The 20,490-nt window shown below is 54.9% G+C and overlaps 3 protein-coding genes across 3 annotated transcripts; 1 reads left to right on the plus strand and 2 right to left on the minus strand.

Moving 5' to 3' along the window:
* Nucleotides 1–500: 500 nt before the first annotated feature.
* On the minus strand, nucleotides 501–7,583 carry TGME49_205200 (hypothetical protein). The gene has a single exon (XM_002367711.2). The coding sequence runs from the start codon at nucleotides 5,448–5,450 to the stop codon at nucleotides 1,605–1,607; it is 3,846 nt and encodes a 1,281-aa protein (XP_002367752.1). The 5' UTR covers nucleotides 5,451–7,583; the 3' UTR covers nucleotides 501–1,604.
* Nucleotides 7,584–7,795: 212 nt separating this feature from the next.
* TGME49_205190 (hypothetical protein) lies at nucleotides 7,796–14,892 on the plus strand. The gene is made up of 2 exons (XM_018779321.1): nucleotides 7,796–12,616; nucleotides 13,173–14,892. Exons 1-2 carry the CDS (start codon nucleotides 8,761–8,763, stop codon nucleotides 14,360–14,362), a joined length of 5,046 nt encoding a protein of 1,681 aa, XP_018637287.1. The 5' UTR covers nucleotides 7,796–8,760; the 3' UTR covers nucleotides 14,363–14,892.
* A 1,163-nt stretch (nucleotides 14,893–16,055) lies between these two features.
* Nucleotides 16,056–19,961, minus strand: TGME49_205180 (RNA recognition motif-containing protein). Its single transcript, XM_002367709.2, has 2 exons — nucleotides 16,856–19,961; nucleotides 16,056–16,639 (listed from the first exon to the last, which is right to left on the minus strand). Exons 1-2 carry the CDS (start codon nucleotides 17,632–17,634, stop codon nucleotides 16,594–16,596), a joined length of 825 nt encoding a protein of 274 aa, XP_002367750.1. The 5' UTR covers nucleotides 17,635–19,961; the 3' UTR covers nucleotides 16,056–16,593.
* Between the last annotated feature and the right edge of the window lie 529 nt (nucleotides 19,962–20,490).

Below are 20,490 nucleotides of genomic sequence, written 5' to 3' on the forward strand. Positions count from 1 at the left end.
CCACACTGTTTGGAGCCCGCATGTCTCCCATACCACCCGGGTGCTGCAAACCGAGGCAGTTGCACTCCGGACTGGTAAGCGAAGAAAGGTGGTGGCGATCCCACATCAATAGCAACCAATAGAGGAAAATCGGTCGTTCTGCAGTAAAAAATGCAAACCCAGGCTGCTAGACGGGACGTGTTGAGGGTTGTGACTAACAGCCACGGCCGCTCACAGAACACCTAATGTTAGTTCTGGTCACCTGCAGTGCTTTTCTGACCTTGCAGATGTTGTTGGCGAGTATCTGTCAAGTTTCAGCTAGGCCTCTCTTGAAGCCGACATTAAGATTGTTCTGAATCGGTTACGTAAAGGCCGCCTGCTTTAACTGGACCACGTTGGGCTCTATTCTCTTGTTTTCTCATTCTGCTCGTATTCCCGGGGATCCCAGAGGCGTTTCACTTCCGAGGAAAAAGCAGGGCAACACACAAAAATTCCGAAGCGGCTGCTCGCTTTTCTAAAAAGCTTTACGTTTCCGGGGGAGAAAAACAGCGAGTCTTGGAGACAGGACGAATGCGTTGGCAATCACGGTTTCCGCCTTGCCTCCGTGTTTAACTGAGGGAGAACCAGCGGAGCCTCTGTCTCCTTCACAGATGTAAGTTTGCGAACGATCCGGAATCCAATGGTGCCAAAGAACCATCAGGGGAAGCGTCACGGAAAAGAAAATAAAAAACAGAGGGGTCTTCTGAAACGATTGGGGTAACTGAAAAAAAAGGCAACGCTCTCATAACCCCTGTCAACCGGCCGCTGACTTTCTAGCGCTCATTAACCGTTTTCTCCTCGGACCCACTCTTCTCCCACGTGAGCGAACTCGACGTATTCTTGCTCCGTCTTCATGCCACAGTGTTTACAGACCAAAACATTCATACTGAATGCTTTCATTCTGAGTTTGCCTCTCCCTGTCAGACTAGTCGAACTCGTACTACGTCCTCTCACTGGACGAAATCTGTTTGGAAAAAGGAGCATGGCAGGTTCTCCTACATTCCCTGAAACGCAAGCCTGGGGTAATTCCTCACCCTCTATCCTTCCCTCCTTTACTGCCCACCCGCTGTCGCTCAAGACATCAGTTGTCCAGTTAGCTCGCGAAGACCATAACGTATCATCAGGCGCTCTGCGCCAAATACTCGCACGTCCTAAGACCACCCTCTTTGCCCCCATAAAAATGCTAGGCCGTTTTCTTCCGCTCTCATCCCTTCCCTCGGCGACCTGTGTTCCTGCACTTCGTTTACTGACTTGAAGCACTCACTCATCCCATCACATTCTGACAACGAATCTAGTTCATGCCTGCCGCCTGGCTTGCAAGGCAACTCGGACTCATGTACACGAGCAAATATCAATACGCAGTGTAATTAGAAGCTGGAAGAAGCAATGGCTGGGAGGCCACACGCTGTCTCCCTTGCGCGCGGCTCTTATTTGCGTGAACTACGAAGTGCATCTCTTCCGCCATTTTGCTAGCATTCTAGCTTCCAGTTGACTTGTCGTTCCTTGGGAAAAACATTGCATTGTCATATGAGTGTCTATTTCTCTCTAGGAGTGACTGTCGCGCACAAGTTAATCGGAGAATATACCTAGGCTTTGTTCCCCCCGGGTTCTGCATCCCCATGTCCTATGACCGCAGTTGTTGCCCCGGTTAGGAGACCTGCGGTGATGTGTTGGAGAATCTCGTTTGCTTGTTTCCTCATGCTTCGTTGAGTCTCTTGAGTGACGTAATTCGGCGAGCATTTTATGGTTGCATGTGCTGCAGTGGTAACGGGGTTCTGAGGAATGTAGACCACAAACCGTCTCAAGTGTTTGAGGCTCTGCAGCACTTCCACTTGTTCTGCCGCTAAGGAAATTTCCTTTTCTGTTTTCTTCGCGCTGGACCTCCGTGGCTTATCACGAAAGCGACAGTCGCTCTTTTCGCCGTGTCTGCCCTTGCCTCCGGTTTCGTCTGCCTTCTCGTTCTTGTCGTTTGCACCCCAGGTTCGGCCTTCGAGATACACTTCCCGGTCTTTGTCGAGGGAAAACTCGATAGGCCTCATCGGGTGCCGGAACGCCTCCTGGCCCACCTCCGTCAATTTCAAATCGATGCATGTACCCAGAGCGCTGTTGACGCTTACTAGCCAATCAGTGTCGAGGACACCGTAAAAAAGAACCGACTGAAACGCTTTCCGGGGCGTGTCTGCAAGCCTTTGACTTTTCTTGGCCCCTGCAGGCGACCCCAATAGAAGCGCTGTACTGCTCCCACCGCAGGAAGATAGAAGGGCTGGTAACGGAGTCCAGTTGTCAGATTCAGGGTCCGAGGAAAGAGGCGCAAATTTCTGAGTTGAAGGGCGCCGGGGAAAAACGCCGGTCTCGGAGGACCCAGAGGTGGGTTGCGAGGCTGTCGAAGCAAATGAGTTCGGTCTCGGGACGAGAAAAGGGGGACAAAGAAGAGAAGAAGGTCGCCCTGCGTGGCAAAAGGGAGCAACACGCGAAGAGCATCTAGGTTCCGATCGTACACTTCCGTCACGCGTATTCAATGCAAGCACTGTCCTTTTCGACATTTCTTCGCGTGCGTCTTTTCCTCTCTGCTCCTGCCCTGCTTCGCCTCCGGCACTGCCGCGTTGACCGCCTTCGTCGTTCCCGCAGGCACGGAGAATGGACTGCTGTTCACGACGGGACTCGCATTCACTTCTTTCCGCTTGACCTCCTTCGCCGCGGGCATTCTCGCCTAGCTCGGCGTTTCTGTTTCTGTCCCCGACACTCTGGAACGGCAGCCAGCTGCATTCAGCTTTCTCGTGCTCGACGAGACACCGAATCAACTGCTGTTCGTCAGTGTTCAGGATTTCCTTTGCGATTTCGCTCGCCGGCAAGCAACTCATGAAAGACAGCGCCTTCGGGACGGCCCGGACGAAGGGCTTGGATTTGTAGGTCCCCACATGCGGTGACGCGAGAGTGCAGAAGACGTCCAACAAGACTTTCGGACTGTTCAATATCTTGTCGAACAACTCCAACACCTCCCTTCTCAGGCTTCCCGTTCCAGGGGAGACTTCCGGATCCGACGGGCAGTCGTGTCTTTCTGCTTCAACCTTCGAGAGGTGAACAGACCCAGCACCGCGCTGGCCAGCTGCGGAAGCAGTTGAGGCGAGTGAGCACGCGCGAAAGGGAGAATCCAAAGAGTCCAGGAAGGAATTTGACGGCGAGGAATATAATCGCGACAGCGAGAAAGGGAACATCGAAGACCCGCGAGTCTGTTTTTCCCCTTCTTTCTCTTTCTCACCGGCCCCGGTTCTTCCTGACCCCTCAAAAAACTTGCTGGTCTTTCTTCTGCGCTTCAAAAGGAGACGCAGCCCCGAACGTTTCTTCTCCACTCCCGGTTCTTCCCCCCAGGCTTCGACCGGGCGACGCGCCCCGCTGAGGCGGCTCCCGCCTGCGGTCCCTTTCTCCGGCGAAGAGTCGTTCTCCGCTTCTCTGTTCGGTTGTTTGTGATTTCTCTGGGAGGCGCGGCGGCGCGTGGGGAGAAAGAGTGGGAGGTCTTTGAGTTTTCTGTCCAGGAGAAAACGCCAGACAAGACCCCCCAGCGAGTGGCCGACGGCAGTCAAGTGGAGAGCGTCGAAGAAGGGGAGGAGCGCTCCAAGTTCGTTGGTCATTGCAGGCAGCAGAGCCTCCATGCAGGCGCGGATGCCTCTGAAAGTAGCGCGTCGGTACGTGAAGGCCCAGGTGAGGACGAAGGGTTCTTCGCCGCGCCTCTCGCGCAACTCCTTCTCTGGAAACTTTTCCAGCAAAGCCGCAATCAAGTTTCCCCAGTTCTCCGTCACGTCGGAGTCGACGCCAGGGGGCGACAAACCGTGCAGAAAAAGAAAGACGTACAACGTCCGACGGAGGGGTCTCTTGCCCTCACAGAAGGAGCTCAGGCGTCGCGAATTCCACCACAAGGATCCCACCGCTGAGGCAGGCGCAGACGAAGGAGACGCGGAGGAGAGAGGCGAGCACGAAGGAGACGAAGACATGCACGCAGACGAGCCCCCGCCAGTGACGGGACAACTCGGAGACGTCGACATATTGCTGACGTCCTCAAGAGAAACCGAAGAACGTGATTTAACTGAGGTGCAGCTGAAGGTGGAAGCCGACAAACAAGACAAACACACTGGCGAGGAAGCAAAGCAAGGAGAGACAGGCGTGCTGGAAAGCGCAGCCGAACTGCATCCACAGGAAGCCCTGCCTCTCTGCTGGGGTGAAGAGGTCCCCCGCGCTTCTCTCACTTCCTTTCCGTGTCTGGATCTGAATTTCTCGTCTGCCAGTTCCGTTTCCAAAACGCTCTGTTTGCTCAGGATGACACCCGGGTCTCCTCCTTGTCCCCCACGACCCTCACCACCCTCTCTGTTCCCGCCTGTCATGCTCGTTTCTTCTAGGCCCGTCGAGCGCACACCCCAACCTCGTTCCTCATTGTTCTGTGCTTCTCCTTCGCCGGCTCTTGCACGCGCGCAGTCTCTCTCCTGCTGTTCGCCGCCTTCCCTTCTCTCGAGTCTTTCACGGGGCACTGCCTCACCTTCCCGGGGGCAGCGATCCTCGGACTTCTCTTTCTCCTGTTCTCCGACGACTATGCAGCCCTCTGCTCTGGTCGACTGGTGGTTCTTCTTCCTCTGAGGTCGCGATTGGCCACGGCTGCTCGTCCATTTGCCTCGAAGTTCAGTCCCCATGACCCCTCCGAGGCGCGCTTCGCCTTCGCGATGACCCTCACGCAGGGAGAGAAGAAAGAGTGCCCTCGACTCCGCAACCCACTGCCCCATCGACGTTGAAGACAGGCGATGCGTCCTGCTGTCGTACCAGGTCACCCACCCTTTCTTTCTCCGCAGGCTCGTCCCAAACACCGCCTTTGTCACGTGCAATGGAATCACGATGTCGTCCGCCTGGCCCTGACCTGCGTAGAAATTCTGTGAGAAGGTCCTGTACGCCACTCCTCTGCGCACTGTTGGCGACGCCTGAGTCTTCAAGCGCTCTGCCTGAGCCGAGGGCGCGCTTGCGGCCGCAGACGACGTAAAGAAGGAACAGGCTGACGAGGAAGACAAGGGAGAAGACGGCGAAGACTCTGCAGAAGGCGACTCGACGGTGGGAGACACAGCGTCGGCTGGTTCTGCGAGGTACGAAGAACCAGGGCAAGAAGGGAGAAAGGAGACTAAAGGAGTGGAAAGAGAGACTGAAGGGGTACCTTGGGAAGGGCCATAGGTGGAATAACTTGAAGAACATGACGACGAAGAAAAGGGAGACGCAGAATAGGAACATGGAGAGGAGATCGGGGAATTCGCTACCGAAGGAGCGTGTTGTGGACGCGAGTTAACCCGATCGAAACGCAGCCTTCGATTGTCAACTTCGTTGCAGGAAGACAGTGCCTTCCCCTCTTTCTCCCTTGGTCTTCGCGACTTAGGAAAGAGAAGACCAGTAGCCGTCTTCATCTTATTTCACTTCAAAGAGGTAGGCAATCTGTTGTGTGGCTTTGTCCGCTTCCGTCCTTTTTTTCTCTTGAAGGAGTCAGGTGCAGTTTCGTGGGGCTCTTTGCATCGCCATGGAGAGCTGGAGACGTCTTGATACTTTTCTTGTAACTCTGTTCACGGAAATCAGAAGAATGCTTACATGGTTTATAACGCCCCTTGCATCTTGGGCACTCTCGCCAGAGGAGGAAGCGGATGACGAACGAGATTTACGCGCATGCTTTCAAGCATTAGACGTCTTTACACGTTCCTTGGTTTGGAACAAGCATTTTATCTAGATGCGTCTTGAGATTACTCAGCTTCACATGAACACCATCCAGACGAACATCCGTGAGGGTTCTGCGTCATTTTTTCACTTCTCGTTTCTCATTTAAACAAGAAAGTCCTGTTTCGCCGCTCCCTGTCTTTCCACTTTCCTAGACTCGGGTGGGCTTTTCTTTCCATCTCGTTTCGTTCCACATCCCCTGCTCTTCAGTTGGTTCTCAAACTCTTTTCTGCTGCATGCCTTCCCCTATCTCTGCGACTTGTGTCACTTCAGACGACCCTTTTCCCGCGTTCCTCTTCGCCGTTCTTCTCATCGAGTCGCCTTCCCTTTCTCTTGAATCCATCGAGTCCTGTTATCACGCATATCGACAGAATTCAGTAGACGGAACCTGCGCTAGACAGGTACGTTCATTTGTGTCTCTCGTGTCTACCCGTCCTTTCTGCATTCTCCGGCTGAGAAACTTCCACATTTCCGCGCTCTCCTCTTGCTCTCTTATGTCTTCGTACGTGTCTCTTTTCCTTTTCTGCACGGTGTTTCGCTCTCGCGTCCCCGGTTTCTCTGTCCTCGCCTTCTGCGCCCCTGAAGCCTACAAAGTGCCCGATGCGCAGTCACGTTGTTGGGATGTCGCACATGCGTAACTCCGACCCTGGTCGTTGCCTTAGAACGTTCAGTGGAGTTCCGTTGTCCGGTCTGTTCCTCGCCTTCCCGTCTCCTGCCTCCCGTTTTCGAAGTCTCCTGTCGTCACCGCAACGTAAGGCCCTTTCCGACGCACTGTGCTTTCTAGCCACCGTCTGAAGAGCGCTATGGAGGTCGCGCCTCTCACTTGGAGCCGCGGTGAACGAGAAGCGGAGAGCCAGGATAAATGGCGGAAGAATGGCGGGGAAATCCGTTAATAAATGACTGAAAAAAGGGACCTGCGACGGGAGGCGGCCGTTGGACAAGCCGGCACGAATGCAAGCACAAGAGCACTTGGACACAGTGAACGACGTCCCTCAAAATCTAAGCAGGAGTCGAACTGGTAGGGTCTACAATCTCAGAAAATGTCTGCAAAAAGCCAGTCTCAGAGCGGCCTTTTCCAGGACGATGGGACCGGCACCTGAGCGACTTCCGTCCAGAGTTGAGTCAAAGGTCACAGCGGGCAGCATGTCTCAACTGAAAGGAAGAAAGGAAGTGCCGCCCCCTTTGAAAGCCCTTAGATGAGACGAATGAGACCGGAAATGGAACCGCGCTTCCAATCCGTTTCTAAGTAGAGAGAACAGATCTGTCTTCACCGATGTTCTGCCACCTTGAACGCAAGTCCACCGCGCACGCGAGCAAGCTGTCCTCGCGGTGGGTTTGACCGACAAGTCTGCCCGCGTAATGTAGGTTTTCTTTGTGTTTGCTCTCAACGTCGCTCGCACAGAGTCTCTCTTTCTCTCTCGATGCGTCGTTTGCAACTCGGATCTGTTTTCCCTTGTCTCCTCACCGCGCGTTGGCCGCTGTGTCTAGGCGGCGCCGACACTCCTCTCGATTGTCCACGAGCTGCAGGCTGTGGGCGCGTATTTCTGGAGTGCCTTTTCGACGAAAAGGAAACCTGGAGGAGACACGCCGGAGAGAATGACCTTTACCCTTTCTCTTCTGACCAAAGACTTTATTTTTACCTTTCTCGTCTCCCCTAAGCCTCTCACACTAACATGTGTACGAGGACTCGCAGGCACACGCCTAGCGGACTGACTCGGCTTCCGCATCAACACACGCAGACAGAAAGAAGCAAAGAGCGAAGGTACTCCACAACACCGCGAGAAGAAGGACGAAGAGGGATTGGGAGGACAGGCGCTCGCACAATTGTGGTCATCTGGAAAGGAAGAGCATTCTTCGGAAACAGCTTTCTCCGTTGCATGGGGAAACAGCTGGCTACATGGCCCCTCGTGAGTCGAGGGCGCCGCCAATCCTCTGCTGGGGGAGGGGTTGGCCATTTCTGTCGTGAAGGATTGGCTCTGTTGTAGAGGCGCTCTTTGCATGCAGTGGAAAACCTCTTTCTCATTGGACAGTTAACTCCCCGATGGCGAAACGGAAGGGATATTTTCTCTTGTCATATGCGTGGGCAGGTTTCTCTCTTGGGGAATGCCCCGAAGGAAGAAACGACATGCGTGACCTCGATGCTCTTTGAGAGGGCGTAGAGGAGACCGTCGCGGTCCCGCTGTTTCTCTCCCCGGGGGTCAAGCCGGGGAGATCTTTTGTTCTCAAACAACAGACACTTTCGCCTTTCTTCTCGCGCGTTTTATCAAGGATTCCGGCCACCGTCCACAGTGTACGCTCAAAATCCGTCCGCCGGGGTCCCTCGTTTCCTCCGCCTCACATTTGAGGGGAAATGCATTGATTTGTCGCAGCACTCTCTGCTTACTCGGATCGTCTTTCGAGGCCTTTGTTTTTCTCATCTTCCTCAAATCTGTGTCATTTCTGCGCTGTCCTGCCATCTTCCCCTGCCCGTCGTTGTCGCAGCCACCGCCCCCCAAGCTGTCCACACCTGGGGTTGTTCCGGGAGTTCGATGCAGGGAAAACTTCCTTGTCTTCTCTTCCTTCGTTGTTTCCGTTATTCGTCTCCACTTCTGCTGTGCTCTGGTCCTTCTTCCTTCGCTCCACGCATCGTCAGTGCAGTCTCGTCGATCGACAGGCTCGAGAAGCAGCGCAAAAACCCCGGGTGTGTGTCACGCTCCGCCACTTTGCCTGTGCTGTTCGTTTTCCCCATTTTTTTCTCCGTCTAGCGTCGAACGAGTCCTGCAGAAACATCTGGCGCTTGGCGCAGGAGCAAGGGGATGGCGGCTGTGCTGAGTGAGGCAAGGACTGGCTACTGACTTCTCTCTTCAGCAGCTATGTACACACGTAATACGAAAACTACCAGTCAGGCGGGGAAGGAAAAGGAAAGTAGAAAGTCCGCGGTGCAAGAGGGAGCGCTCCAAAGTCGAGCGCGGAGGGTGGAAGGCTGATTTTTTTTTTCCGAAATTTCTCGGTTTTTAAGTGCTCTCTAAAATGCAAGCGACGCGACGTATCTCTGCCCTCTCTTCCTCTGAAGGCGGCTGCCTCGCGGGTCCGATCCCTCGCTGCATGAGGCGATTCCGGAGAAGTCGCCCCACCAGGCTCGGAAACAGGAGACAGGAGGCGAGAGAAGAGGCGAGAGACGCAGCAGAGCTCTTCTCTCTCGCGGTGGAAAGGCCGCCACACAGTGCCGCCGGGGAGTCGCCTTTCAGCGAAGCGCGAGAGAGCGAGCTCGGGGGAGATCGGAGACAGAGAGCAGCTCCCAAAGGGAGGAAAGTGACTAACTGTGGAGAGGAAGGAAGCAAGGCGAGAGAAGTCTGGGAAGAACGACTCGACGAGGGATGGAGGCCAGAGAAACGAGACAAAGAACAGGCGAGTGTTGGCGCCCGTCGGACGGAGACGAAAGGTGAAGGCGGGTGCCGACCGCCCTGGAGTTCCGGTTTCCAGGGCAGAGCAAGCTCCAGGGTGTATTGCGGCGGCGACGAGCCGCGAGAGAGATGGAGCTGTTTGTTTAACGAAACAAGTGTTTTTTCTTTTCCATACTCTTCTGGAAGACGAGGGCGAACTTTCATTTTGAGTCGGCAGTTCTCCTCTTCGCCTTTTGGCATCGGTTCTCTCTCTTCCGCCTCGTCTTCTCGCGCTTCTCTGTCTCGGCCGTCTCGCTTTGCTGCCACTGACTCTTCCTGGCCGTGCGTTCCTCGTCTGGCGTACCGCGGACCTCGAGTCGCCTCATCTCTTTCTTCTTCGCCGCTTCTGCCTTCTGCTTCGGATACACGAGTGTGGGTGGGGGGTTGCAGTCCGCGTGACTATACGCAGATCGCTCTCCAGAGAGGAGAGGAGACGCCCTTAACTGAAAGTTCTCCAGAAGAAGATCAGACGCTGTTGGCTGACGCCCATGTTGCCCCTGTATTTCTCTCTTCTGCCTTCTACTCCGCTCCTCCGGGCTCTTCGGTCTCCTCGGAAGGCGAAAACCTTTTCGATGCCTTTAACGAAGGGAACGGGAGACCCAACGTTTTTTCCAGGAAAGGTCGTGACGACGACAGTTGTACTCGTCGAGATCCTCTAAGCCTCGTTTCTGTCTCGGATTCTGGTTCTGCAGTCTTACCTCCACCTCCACCCTCTTCTACTCTCTCTTCCTCTCCCTCTTCTTCGATTTGTTCTTCCCTGTCTGCCTCTTCCGCTGTCCGTTCGCCTTCGTGTGCTCTTTCTTCTCCGTTGTACGGGAGGCACGAGTTGAGCGGCGCGGCTCTGCTGAAGCATCTGGAAGGCATTCCGTGGATCGGTGGGTTGCTGCAGGAAGTGCATGAGTTGGAGGCGAACCGGGATCGTTTTCCTTCTGCTGAGAACGAAGAGAAGCTGCGCGTTTGGTGGCGCAGCCATGCGATTCGACTCTTCATTTCTGGGCTGAAAGCGGGGTGTGCAGGAGACCCTGCTCTCCAGCTTCGCACGCTTCGTCTCGCCCTCTCGTTCACTCCCCTCGCCGCCGCGGTGCCATATCCTCTGGACCTCCCGCCAGCCTTCCTAGCCAAAAGTCCCTCTTCAGACGCCGAGCGCAAGCCCTGCAGAGCGCGAGACCGGCAGGGAGCCGCGGAACCCACAGAGCTGGCCCGGTTCTCGTTTGACTCCCAAACACCGACAGAGGAAGCACCCCCGCAGGAGCCAGAGACAGGCGCGTTTGTGGTTACGCAGGCAGACGTGGATGCCTTCGGCCCCGCCTTTGTTGTCTTTACTCAGCTGCCGTCGCTGCCGGTTGAGCAGCGACTGTGGTGCCTTGACCAGTTTGCGTTCTTCTTCGTTCACAACTGTCTCTGCGCCACAGTCCGACAAGCAGATGAGGCGACGGCGAGGACCGGTGAAAAGAGAGAGAGACATGGCCGCGGCGAAGGCGAGAGGCGGAAGAAGCTGAAGAAAGAGGACATCTTCAACCAGGTGACGTCCACGTTTCGCGTCTCGTCGTCAGGACATCTCATTGTCTCCGACGCGCGACTCTGGGACTTCTTTGGTTATGCCGTGCGCCACCTTGGACAGGCCGGATACTTCGACGTAGCTGCGCATCTCACGTTTTCGCTTCTTTCCCTCGTGTACGACATTCGCGCCTTTCCAGCCCCGCGGCCCGCCACACCTGCACCGCCCCGCGCCACAAACATCCACGGAAACGCGCGCGCCACAGGAGACAGCCTGGACCAGCAAGTCGACTCAAAACGCGTGCATCCGAGTGTGTTTGAGGGCGGCAGGGGTCCTGTGGGGTCGGACGCCGAGGCGAGTGAGCGCGCGAGACAAGCAGAAAACATAGAGAAGCGGAACAACCGGTGGAAGTTGCCGAAGAACGTCTGGCTGCAGATTCTGGCGGCGCGTCACGACTCTCCCCTCGCTGCTTCTCCCTCTGCCTCGTCTGGAGGCGTAAAGGGAACAGAGGCCGGAAACTGTCGGGCGCAGGAGATTCTGAGCGCCGCTTTCGAGCCGCAGGAAATCGCAGCAGCGGACATGGTCGACGAACTTTTTCTTCTTCTCAAGCGGGAAGTCGCTGAGGCGGCGCCGCTGCTCGCACGGGCTCTCCTGTTGGAGCCTGGGGGTTCGGACAGAGCCCCGGAGGGAACTGGAGACGCAGCGCAGAAAACGCAGCGAACTTTGGCCACCCAGTTCGCTTCCCAGTTCATGAGCGAAACGGAGCGAAATGCAAAGCACCGCGCATTTGCGCGAATTCGCGACACGGCAGTGGTCAAACGAGCCACGGGGATGCACTGGGGGAACGTCGCCGAGGAAGTTCAAGGTGAGATGGACAGTCTTGCGGCGGTGGCTGACCGGAGCTCGAACGCACTGGCCGCGGGAACGCGACGAACGCCGTGGCAGGTGATCACGAAGAAGAACGCTCTGGAGGAACAACGGAGGAGTGTTGGAGGCGGGTGGTACTACGAGAAGCCAGATGCAGGACCCGGAGTTAGGAGTCAGGACGGTGGATCGACAGAGGGGGAAAAAGAGGAGACAGCAGAGGCCATCACGCCGTCACTTCAGGGAGAGCAGGATACGTCAGTGACTTCGGTGGCTTGCGCCGAGTTGCAGCTCGAACGAGCAGAGTTGGAGCGGAGCGAATTCAGCGAACCGCCGTTTTCTCCGCCCTTTGGCTTCAGCAGTCTCCTCTGGTACCTGCGCCTGGAAAGCATCTTCTACCGGACGCAAGACATTGACCTCTCGTCCATCGTCTACCGCGTCCTCACGCACCTGGTGGACCACGAGGTTCCGCAGTTTCTCTTTCCACCTCCGGCCTCGCGTCCTTCTGCGGCTGTCGCCCCTGCGACCCCTCGAGTCGCGCCGCTGTCGTCTCTGTTCGCTGCGGCTCCTGCACATTCGTTCTCGCTATCTCGGCGAGGAGCTACGACGCTGGCGCATGCAGTCGGCGCCTTGAAGGCAACGCGCCGGTACGAACACGATTTGCTCCGCGCTCTCTGCGACGCCCTGCGGCCCAACTTGGGTCTCCTTTCCACGCCTCTCGCGTGCGAAACCATGTACAATCTTGGCTGTCTTGGCTACAGCGACCCCGCGTTCGCTCACGCACTCGCGCGCCACTTGGCGAGCTCCGGGGTCCTCCGCCACGCCACAGTCGACTCGATGATGCAGCTGCTGATCGGCTTCTCGAGACTCGAGTTCCGCGACGACACACTAACTGAAGCTTGCATCAAGGGTCTCCTCTTCACTGAAGGAGATCGGAAAAAGAAAGCGATGCCCGATGGTGGACAGGCGAATGGGACAGGAGGTGTGGCGACGCTACCGCCTTCGGCGACGCCTGCCGCATCTTTGGAGGAAACGCTCTACCAAGAGAGACAAGCTGGTGCTAACGCCCCTGGGGGATGCAGTAAGTGCTTCGGTGGATTCAGGCGGATTCAAATCGACTCAAGACGGCACTCGATCTTTCACCTCGTTGCCGAGCAGACGAAACATGCAAGGCATGGACAACTGTCTTGTTAGATTGCCGATGTCGGTTCCTTGTTTTGCGGCTTGCATTGTCCAGTGCGTCGTCCCCTTAAAGAAGACTACCGGAATACATTCATACATACGCGCTGCATCGGAACCTTAAAAAAACGCCTACAGGAATACATACATACATACATACGTACATACATACATAAGTACATACATACGCGCTGCGTGCGAACCTTCGAGTTCTCAGGCAACGAAAGGGGAAACGAATTAGCCACAGAAGAAGGACTCGAGAGAGACACTGGACTGTAGAAGACGGGATGTTCCCTTAGAGCTTGCCTCGATACCAAGAAACCCTCTGTATGCGAACCTCACAAGTTCTTAGGTAGTGCTTGTGGGAGTGGAAAGGGAGTCTAGAGGGGGACTCAGTACACGTCTTGGAGCGTAGACGAGCCGGTTCGTGTATGTGTTTTCTTGTGCGTTTCTTGCAGACTTCGAGTCGCGGCATACGGCGGTGTCCTCAACAGAGCGGAACAACAAGATCATGCAGACTTCTGTCGACCTGTTGGCGCGGACACACCGGCCGCAGAGTCTGTTCTACCTTCTGCACAGCATCAGCAGGAACTTTGTTCGTTCGCTTCCACTTTTGGCATCGCTCCTGCCCGCGCTGCAGCGCTTCGCGACGGCCGTCCCGTCGAACGTCGCCGTTCTCGCCTTCCACGACTTGGTGAAGATGGGCATTTGGCCCGGACCTTTCCGGAAGGCAATTCTGTCTACGCTGGTACGGGACCTGGAGCGCCACTCGCTCATCCCGCTGGCGGCGTCGACGATTCTCACCTGGAGTTTGTGGGGCCATTTCGACGTTCCGCTTTTCCTCCTCATGGCTTACCACTTCCACAAAAAGGTGGAGGCAGGCGACGCGTTCCGGGGAGACGCGGGCGAGGAGCCGGACGACGCGAAAGAGAGAGGCAGAGACGCGCGAGAGAAGAAAAGCGGGAAGTGGGGGAGCGCACGAAGCGTGACGAGCATCAAGGTGTCGACCCAGTTCTGGTCGTCTGCGTACGGGCTGAATCTCCTCGCGCTTACGCCTCGAGATTTCGTCCAACATGTCAACGCCGTCGATCGTCAAATTCACCTCGATCTCCTGGACAAGCACCGGAGGCAGTCTGCGCAACAAAATGCGTTTCTTCCCGACCCTCTTCCTTCGGCGGGTCGCTTTTGTCCGTCTGACTCTTCTACCGCGGCTTTGGCATCTGATCCTCGACTCACCGCCACTCCGAGTTTCTCTCCTTTCTCCGCTACGTCGAACCCGATGCGGCTCTTCCCGCGCTGCCGCCACTCTACTGACGCCCTGGTCCGTTTTTCACCTTGGCAGACTGGGTCTTTGGAGGGGCTGAAAGCCGCGAGACTTCTGGACATACCGGAGGAAAACTGGATTCCGAAGAGCTCGAGTTTCCATGCAGAAGTCGTGGCGTCCTGTCCGCCATTCCTCCGAGACAGGGTCATCAACGAACAGCCTGCAGGACCGTACGAAATCGATGTAGCGCTTCCTGCCGACGCCGTGGACGCGTGGAAAAAAACGCAGAGGATCAACGAGCTCGACGACGCTGAGAAAGACGAGGAATGGAGGGAACCCCGACGTAAGAATAAGAAAGGCAGAAAGACGTCGCAGAAGACCTAAGCGCTAACGTGCTTGGGAGGGAAGTCACAGTGGGCATGTGGCGTCGATTGTGAGGCACATGCGGCCGGTGAATAAACGCGCGTTTTCTGCTGGGATTCCTGTCTTGTATACGCTCTGAACTTCTGGTACACCGAGCGGCTTTGCTCTACAAGCCTACCGTGTGCTCGTTTCTTTGATTCCTGCTTCCGGTTGCTTGAGATAGGTCGTCGCATGGGAGGAAACAGGAGGTTACGCGGAGTGCCGCATTTGACGGACGATACATAGAAAATTGTTCAACTTGTTGTGCAGCCCATTTGTGACGTCCAGTTGAGAGTCCCCTCTTTTTCCAACCAGCACGAATGGCGTTCCTCGTGGGCTCCGCACCTGTGCGGCTTGAGACTGCCTCACGCACGCGCGTTTTCAACATGCACAGTTTTTTGATGGCAGTTACACACAGGGCCCCTTCTTTCTGCAAAATCCGGTGTTTCGTGCCGAGTTGTATGAAACGCTCTCCTAAAACTAGCGCAGAATACTCAACTTTTTTCACCGGCATAAACCACGAAATGTCTCAGGCGGGATCTCAACCTATTCAATCAAGATGAAACAGTCACTGATCTCACCACCACAAAGACGTCTATCATATGCTACACAGAGAAAGCGAGCAAAAGCGCTTGTCTTCACCTCCTGCCAGATTTTGGAGATGTGGCCCCAGATATACAAAGCAAACCAATGCAGTTACTCGCAATCGAGAAGAACTTTCTGCTAAAGCACTGGATTAGATTTCCGCGCTCAGATGAGTAAACCTGAAAACGACGCAGTAAGTTGCCTGTTCCACCGGCTAAGGGATACAGATACGGCTTAACAACAAACTGAAAGAAACTGCCTTTTCAGACACAGGTGGGATGGCGGGGACCCATGTCTCGAGTTTATATAGTCCTACTTGTTGACGACAAACGGCTCTTTGGCAGGCGACAAGGATTTTGACATCCATGGCGCAGGATATCAACAGTGGAGCGTAACACTTCGTAGGACAACAACAGTAACAGATGTGCTGTGATCTGCTACCGAATTGCTGTCCAGATTAGTACTACACAGAAAATGGCATCCGCAGTTTCGTCCCGCTTTTCTGAACGATTTTCAGCCAGAGTGCCACGGAACTAATGGTTTCTGTCTGCTGAGTTCTCGTGAAAGAAGAGCTCCGGATGGGAAACAATGACTATTGCTGGGACACAGCTACTGCCAGAAGGATAACTATGGCGTCTTCGACGGTAGCTGTTCTGTATCTCTCAGCGAATCAGCAGAACGCTGGTGTGGCTCTTCCACAAGACGAACAACTCCGCTTCCTCATAACAACCTCTGAAGGGCAAGGAGGACACGGTTCCGCTAATCCATAGTGTGTTCCAGTTAAAGGCTTCTACTTAGAGGATCCAAGCTGGCTGCTCTATCCTCGAGCGCTGGACACATCTATGTTCCTCAAAGGCGGGCACAGCGTGACAGTGTCTCCTCGATAGTTCTAAGTTGGCAACTGTGTGGCTTGTTTCTGATTGCACTCTCCATCTACCAATAGTCGCTTTGTTTGCTGACGGGGCTATATTTTGTAGGTTACGAGAATCCACCCGAGGAGAACTGACCAGACCAGCAGGCAAGAATTCTGTGCCTAGAGTTGCTCTGCCGCTCGGTGGGACGCGGCGGGAATATCTTGGCAGTGGGCAGCGGAAAAAGTCGAGCAAGAGTGTTGTGCAAGACTTTTTAAAGACAGAGTGCATTGCAATTCGGAAGACAAAACGAACAGAAACGTGAGATGAGGCAACGAAACGTAAAGAGGAAAGGCAAGCCGTGCTTCAGCAGTCTTTTTCATCCGTGCTTTAAAAAAGTGCAAGCGCGCTGTACAAGGATATGGCGCCACTTGTCCTACAGTGAAATCTGTTCATTACTCCTAGAAGAATAGGCATTTCACCCACTTGACGCACGCACTGTCGCGAGTCGCACGGTCCCGACCAACCGTGACAAAGACAAATCCAACGATATAAACTGCGGCCTGAACACGGAACCCGAACGACCCTTCCACTTCTGCGAGTCCTGTCGGGGTAACTTTTCCACCTGCTTCCTTCGTGACACAGAAACGCATCTACATGTCGGCTCGCTTCCCGAAGGAGTTGGGAGGCATGTGCTCCGTTCTTGACCTCAAGCTCGAATCAGGTGCAAAGCCACAAGAGGTCTCGGAGACCAGGCCGTAGTCCGGAAAAGTGTATTCATCGCCTTCGCTCTCGACTCCGGCTTCGGTCGCGCCCTGGACTCCTGTAAAAGCAACGGCAACAGTCAGCTACAAAGCAGGTGGACTCCAAGACTCAGACGACGCATGCGTCTTGCGACAAACAGACATGACGCCCACAGGAAGCGTGATTTATGGCCATGAAGGAGAATTGTAAAACATCCAACTGCACACCATGACACACATCCTCATGAGGCGGATTGTCCGGGTCGGAAGGGACCTCTTAGACTCTCTTGGCCTACCTCTTCCGGTCCTTTCTTTCTCGGCTCCTGCTACGCCCGCGTTCTCTCTCTCTTTCTCTCTCCCTCCGTCGTTCTTCGTCGCGTCGCTTCTTCTCCATGAGAGTCGCCGGATCAGGAGGAGTGGGCAGAGGAGGCAACAGCGAGAGCTGGAGATGTCCAGCAGTCATTGGAGGCTTCTTCGGCTTTGTGTTGGAACCACGAGGCTTGCCGCGTCCGCCGCCGAGGCGGCGCGGAAGCCAGCCCGGGACAGTTCGCGCTCTTTCTACGTCGACCAAGACACGGCGGCCATCAATCTTCTTCCCGTCTGCATTCTTGTAGGCCTCCTTCATGTCTCTGTCATTCTCAAACTCGATGAAGCCGTATCCCCGCGGCTTCCCATTTCGGTCATAGATGAGACGCACGCGCTTGATGCTTCCGTATTGCTCGAATTCACGCTTGAGCTTCTTTTCGGTTGTATCGTAGCTGATACCGCCGACGAAGAGCGTTCTAAAGGGGTCGCCCGTCAACTTCTTGTCTTCCTTCGGGTTGTACTGTTTGATGAGCTCTTTCTGCTTCGAGAGATGCGAGAGCAAACGCGCGCGTTTCTGACGAAGCAGACGCTGTTTGGGAGTCTCGTAGGGCACAGTGGGAGGCGGCGGCCCACTCTCAAACTTGTTCACATAGTCTGCCAGGCCTACGTACCCGCGGGTATGCTTTTTCTTGAAGGCCGGAAACGGGTCCAAAGGGGGGCGTGCCTGAAACAACGCCAAAATGTGTGGGGGCATGCCAATCGCCGCCATGGTTCGAATCTGTCCGAGGTGTTCACGAGCAACTTGGCAGCCCCAAGATTCACGGAAAAGGTGAGAAATGCGAGAGACGGTTGCACGCACAGCACCGCCACCCTGGACATGCAAGAGACAATTAGGGCAACCTCGCCGAACCGCGTACACGGCCGGCAACAGCACGGGAAGAAGACGGTCCCATACACTTTGGACTGGAAAGAAAACAGTAAACCAAGACGCTTCGTGGACGCCTCGCAATCGTAGGAAGCACTTGCTGAGAAAGCTTGGAACGAAAATTCAACCGCATGGGAAATTGCATGACAACGGGTGCTTTATGAGTCTGGCCGAAAATTGCAAAGCAACGGACTCACTGTTGACCGGAGCCGCCTTATACAGGGGAGCGAGCGAGCTTCGTTGAAGGGGCAGATTTTGAGTGTGTTTTGCCCGTCAAACCAACTAGAATCCCCAGTTTTCCATTTTATCTCCAGAAGAAAGGGCGCGTGATTGCTCCACTACGTTCACGTTTTTGTTTCAGGGGTTTTTATATACGGACAGGGTGTGTTGCTTCAGGTCCGCCGATTACAAGGTGTTTGACACTCCAGAGGGTGTCTCACAAAACGGAGCAGTGACACGGTGCCTGGCGAATTATGTGCGCCGGATCACTGGCAGATAATCGCTACCTGCACATAGACTTTTCCGTCCCGCCGGTTTTCCGCCTCGTGCTCAACGTGCTTTTTCATAGTGGCCCAGCTGATCCATCAGGCCTGGATGAAATGCATCCACTGCTTGGGTTCGGAAGTCCTACAGCGCACCCCATTAGCATAACTTTGCACTGAGAGAAACTAGGAAGAAGAATAGAAGTAGAATGGTGGGTCTGTTAAGAAAAGAGTACGTACATTTTGGTCCCTAGGGGCCACCGACGTTTCAGGAACTCTCCGTGTCAGCAGCCGCCGAAAGCTGCTGCCGATTTGCTCGTTGTATATTATTTCTAGGCACTGTAGGCGTCATCATAATCACGTTAGGATGGTGGGGAAGAGTTACGTGCACTAGCTGTTTCAGTTTTCACGAAGGCAACTAACTCACACTCAACTGTTTACGGTAATATGCCACTCACTTGGAAGCTCATGGGCGCCAGCGCTAACACACTGCTATTGGGGGAAAATTTGTGAAACACATGTTTCTTCTCACATAACCATAGCGCCTGGCCACTGATGTGGCGCTGATGGTGCCTTCCGAGGGCACACGGTGGAGTAGGCGTCCTGAAATTTCAACAAGCACAGGCACACCACGCAAAGTGCCTGCTGAGAGAGAGAGTGAAAAGCGATTCTGGCGTCGTTTTCCTTCATTTCTTGATTGGGACTAGAACAAATGACTGGATTTCCACCTGGTATCAGCTCGGCTTCGCCAAGGTAGTCTCAAAACAACTAGCAACAAGCAACTGGAGTGACAATGATTCAGGCAGTCGACGACCTACCCGTTTGTGCAGGTCCTCCGAGTCTCTGACCGCAATCTTGTGAACAAGCTGTAGCTTAAAGTCCACTCTCAGGGCGTCCCTCATCCCGAGTACTGAGGTCGCGTCTTCACTAAGAACTCTTTAAAAGCAGTGTGTAGCCGACGAATCACCTACTTCTACTTGCGACACTTGTCCCTCGGATTCTTGTTGCCGACAGAGGTCCCTGTTACAGAAGGCAAAGTGTCATGACGACGCGGGGCCCGAACCGAGGCTGTGAGATTATGGAACTACCCGATAACTGCGGAAGGATGCGGCAGTCACGCTCTTTCGTGGTGCCTTTTTGTCGAATGACATTGCCTGAAGGGTTTGAAACAATGAATAGCTACAGGGTGTCCACCGGGTGGCCAGCGTTTTAGAAGCTCCTTTTACCCGTCGGGTTGCTTCCACCGATTGCTGTCTGCTCTCAATCATCGTATAAACAAATCATGTGAGAGGGCATCCGCAGATTCCTGTGTACCCTCTGGTGAAGTGTGCGACGACAGAGACGCCGTGCCGTTATGGGGCAACCTAGCTGATTCTGCTTGATTCTCCGTGCGACAGGACCGTAAATTCTTTCAACAATTTGAAGAGTCATCTCTCTCCCCTCCATGTGATATGTTAACTGGTTCAGACGCCGTTTTCCAGACAAAAGTGCCCTCACACCTCGGTCTGTAATGCCCTTCTGCAGCCGGGCGCTAGCCCCCGCTACGGGACCGGGTTAACATGCAAGTGACGAAGGGGTGGCTCCGCTGCGATGGCGGCGAGGGCGATCTGTTGCTCGAAAAGTTTTGCTGCTTTGTTTTGAGACGGCTTCTGAACCAATGAAGGCCGGCGCCAGCGCGGTGCAGCCCCCCCTGGACGGCGGGAGGAACGGAACGGGCCCCGTTCCGGGCCGTCACGTTCCCACACTGTCAGTCCTGGTTTCTGCAGCGATGTGCGGAAGTGCCGGAGCAGGGCACAGACCCGGGCTGCCGAGCCGGCCGCGAGATCAGCCGACAGGATACACATCCCAGCGACGAGCGCCCCGTGAGGAGTGAATTTCCGTCGCATATGTTTGTTTCTCGCCTGTGGTTGTAGAATGCCGGAAATTGGACGATGAAAACGTTTTGCACACAGCTTGAGGGAGCCTTGCGGTGATTCCCCGTGTTTTATGGTCTGTGGAAGCCGTCTAAAAGTAGCGGAGCCACGTCTTGGACAGGCTGTTCGGCCGCGTCTCTTTCCCCACAGCCGAGAGCTTTTTTTATATTTCACACAGGATTTTGCAGCACTTCCTGCCCTGAGTAACTGGGATTCCCGGAGTACTCACAGAACCGCACGACCTTCTTGACAGGTGCGTTCACCCACTGTGGGCTGAGCATTATCTCACGATTTCTTCGACAGCC

The sequence above is a fragment of the Toxoplasma gondii genome, chromosome VIIa (genome assembly GCF_000006565.2).
Source record: "Toxoplasma gondii ME49 chromosome VIIa, whole genome shotgun sequence".
In the NCBI taxonomy this organism is placed as follows: domain Eukaryota; phylum Apicomplexa; class Conoidasida; order Eucoccidiorida; family Sarcocystidae; genus Toxoplasma; species Toxoplasma gondii.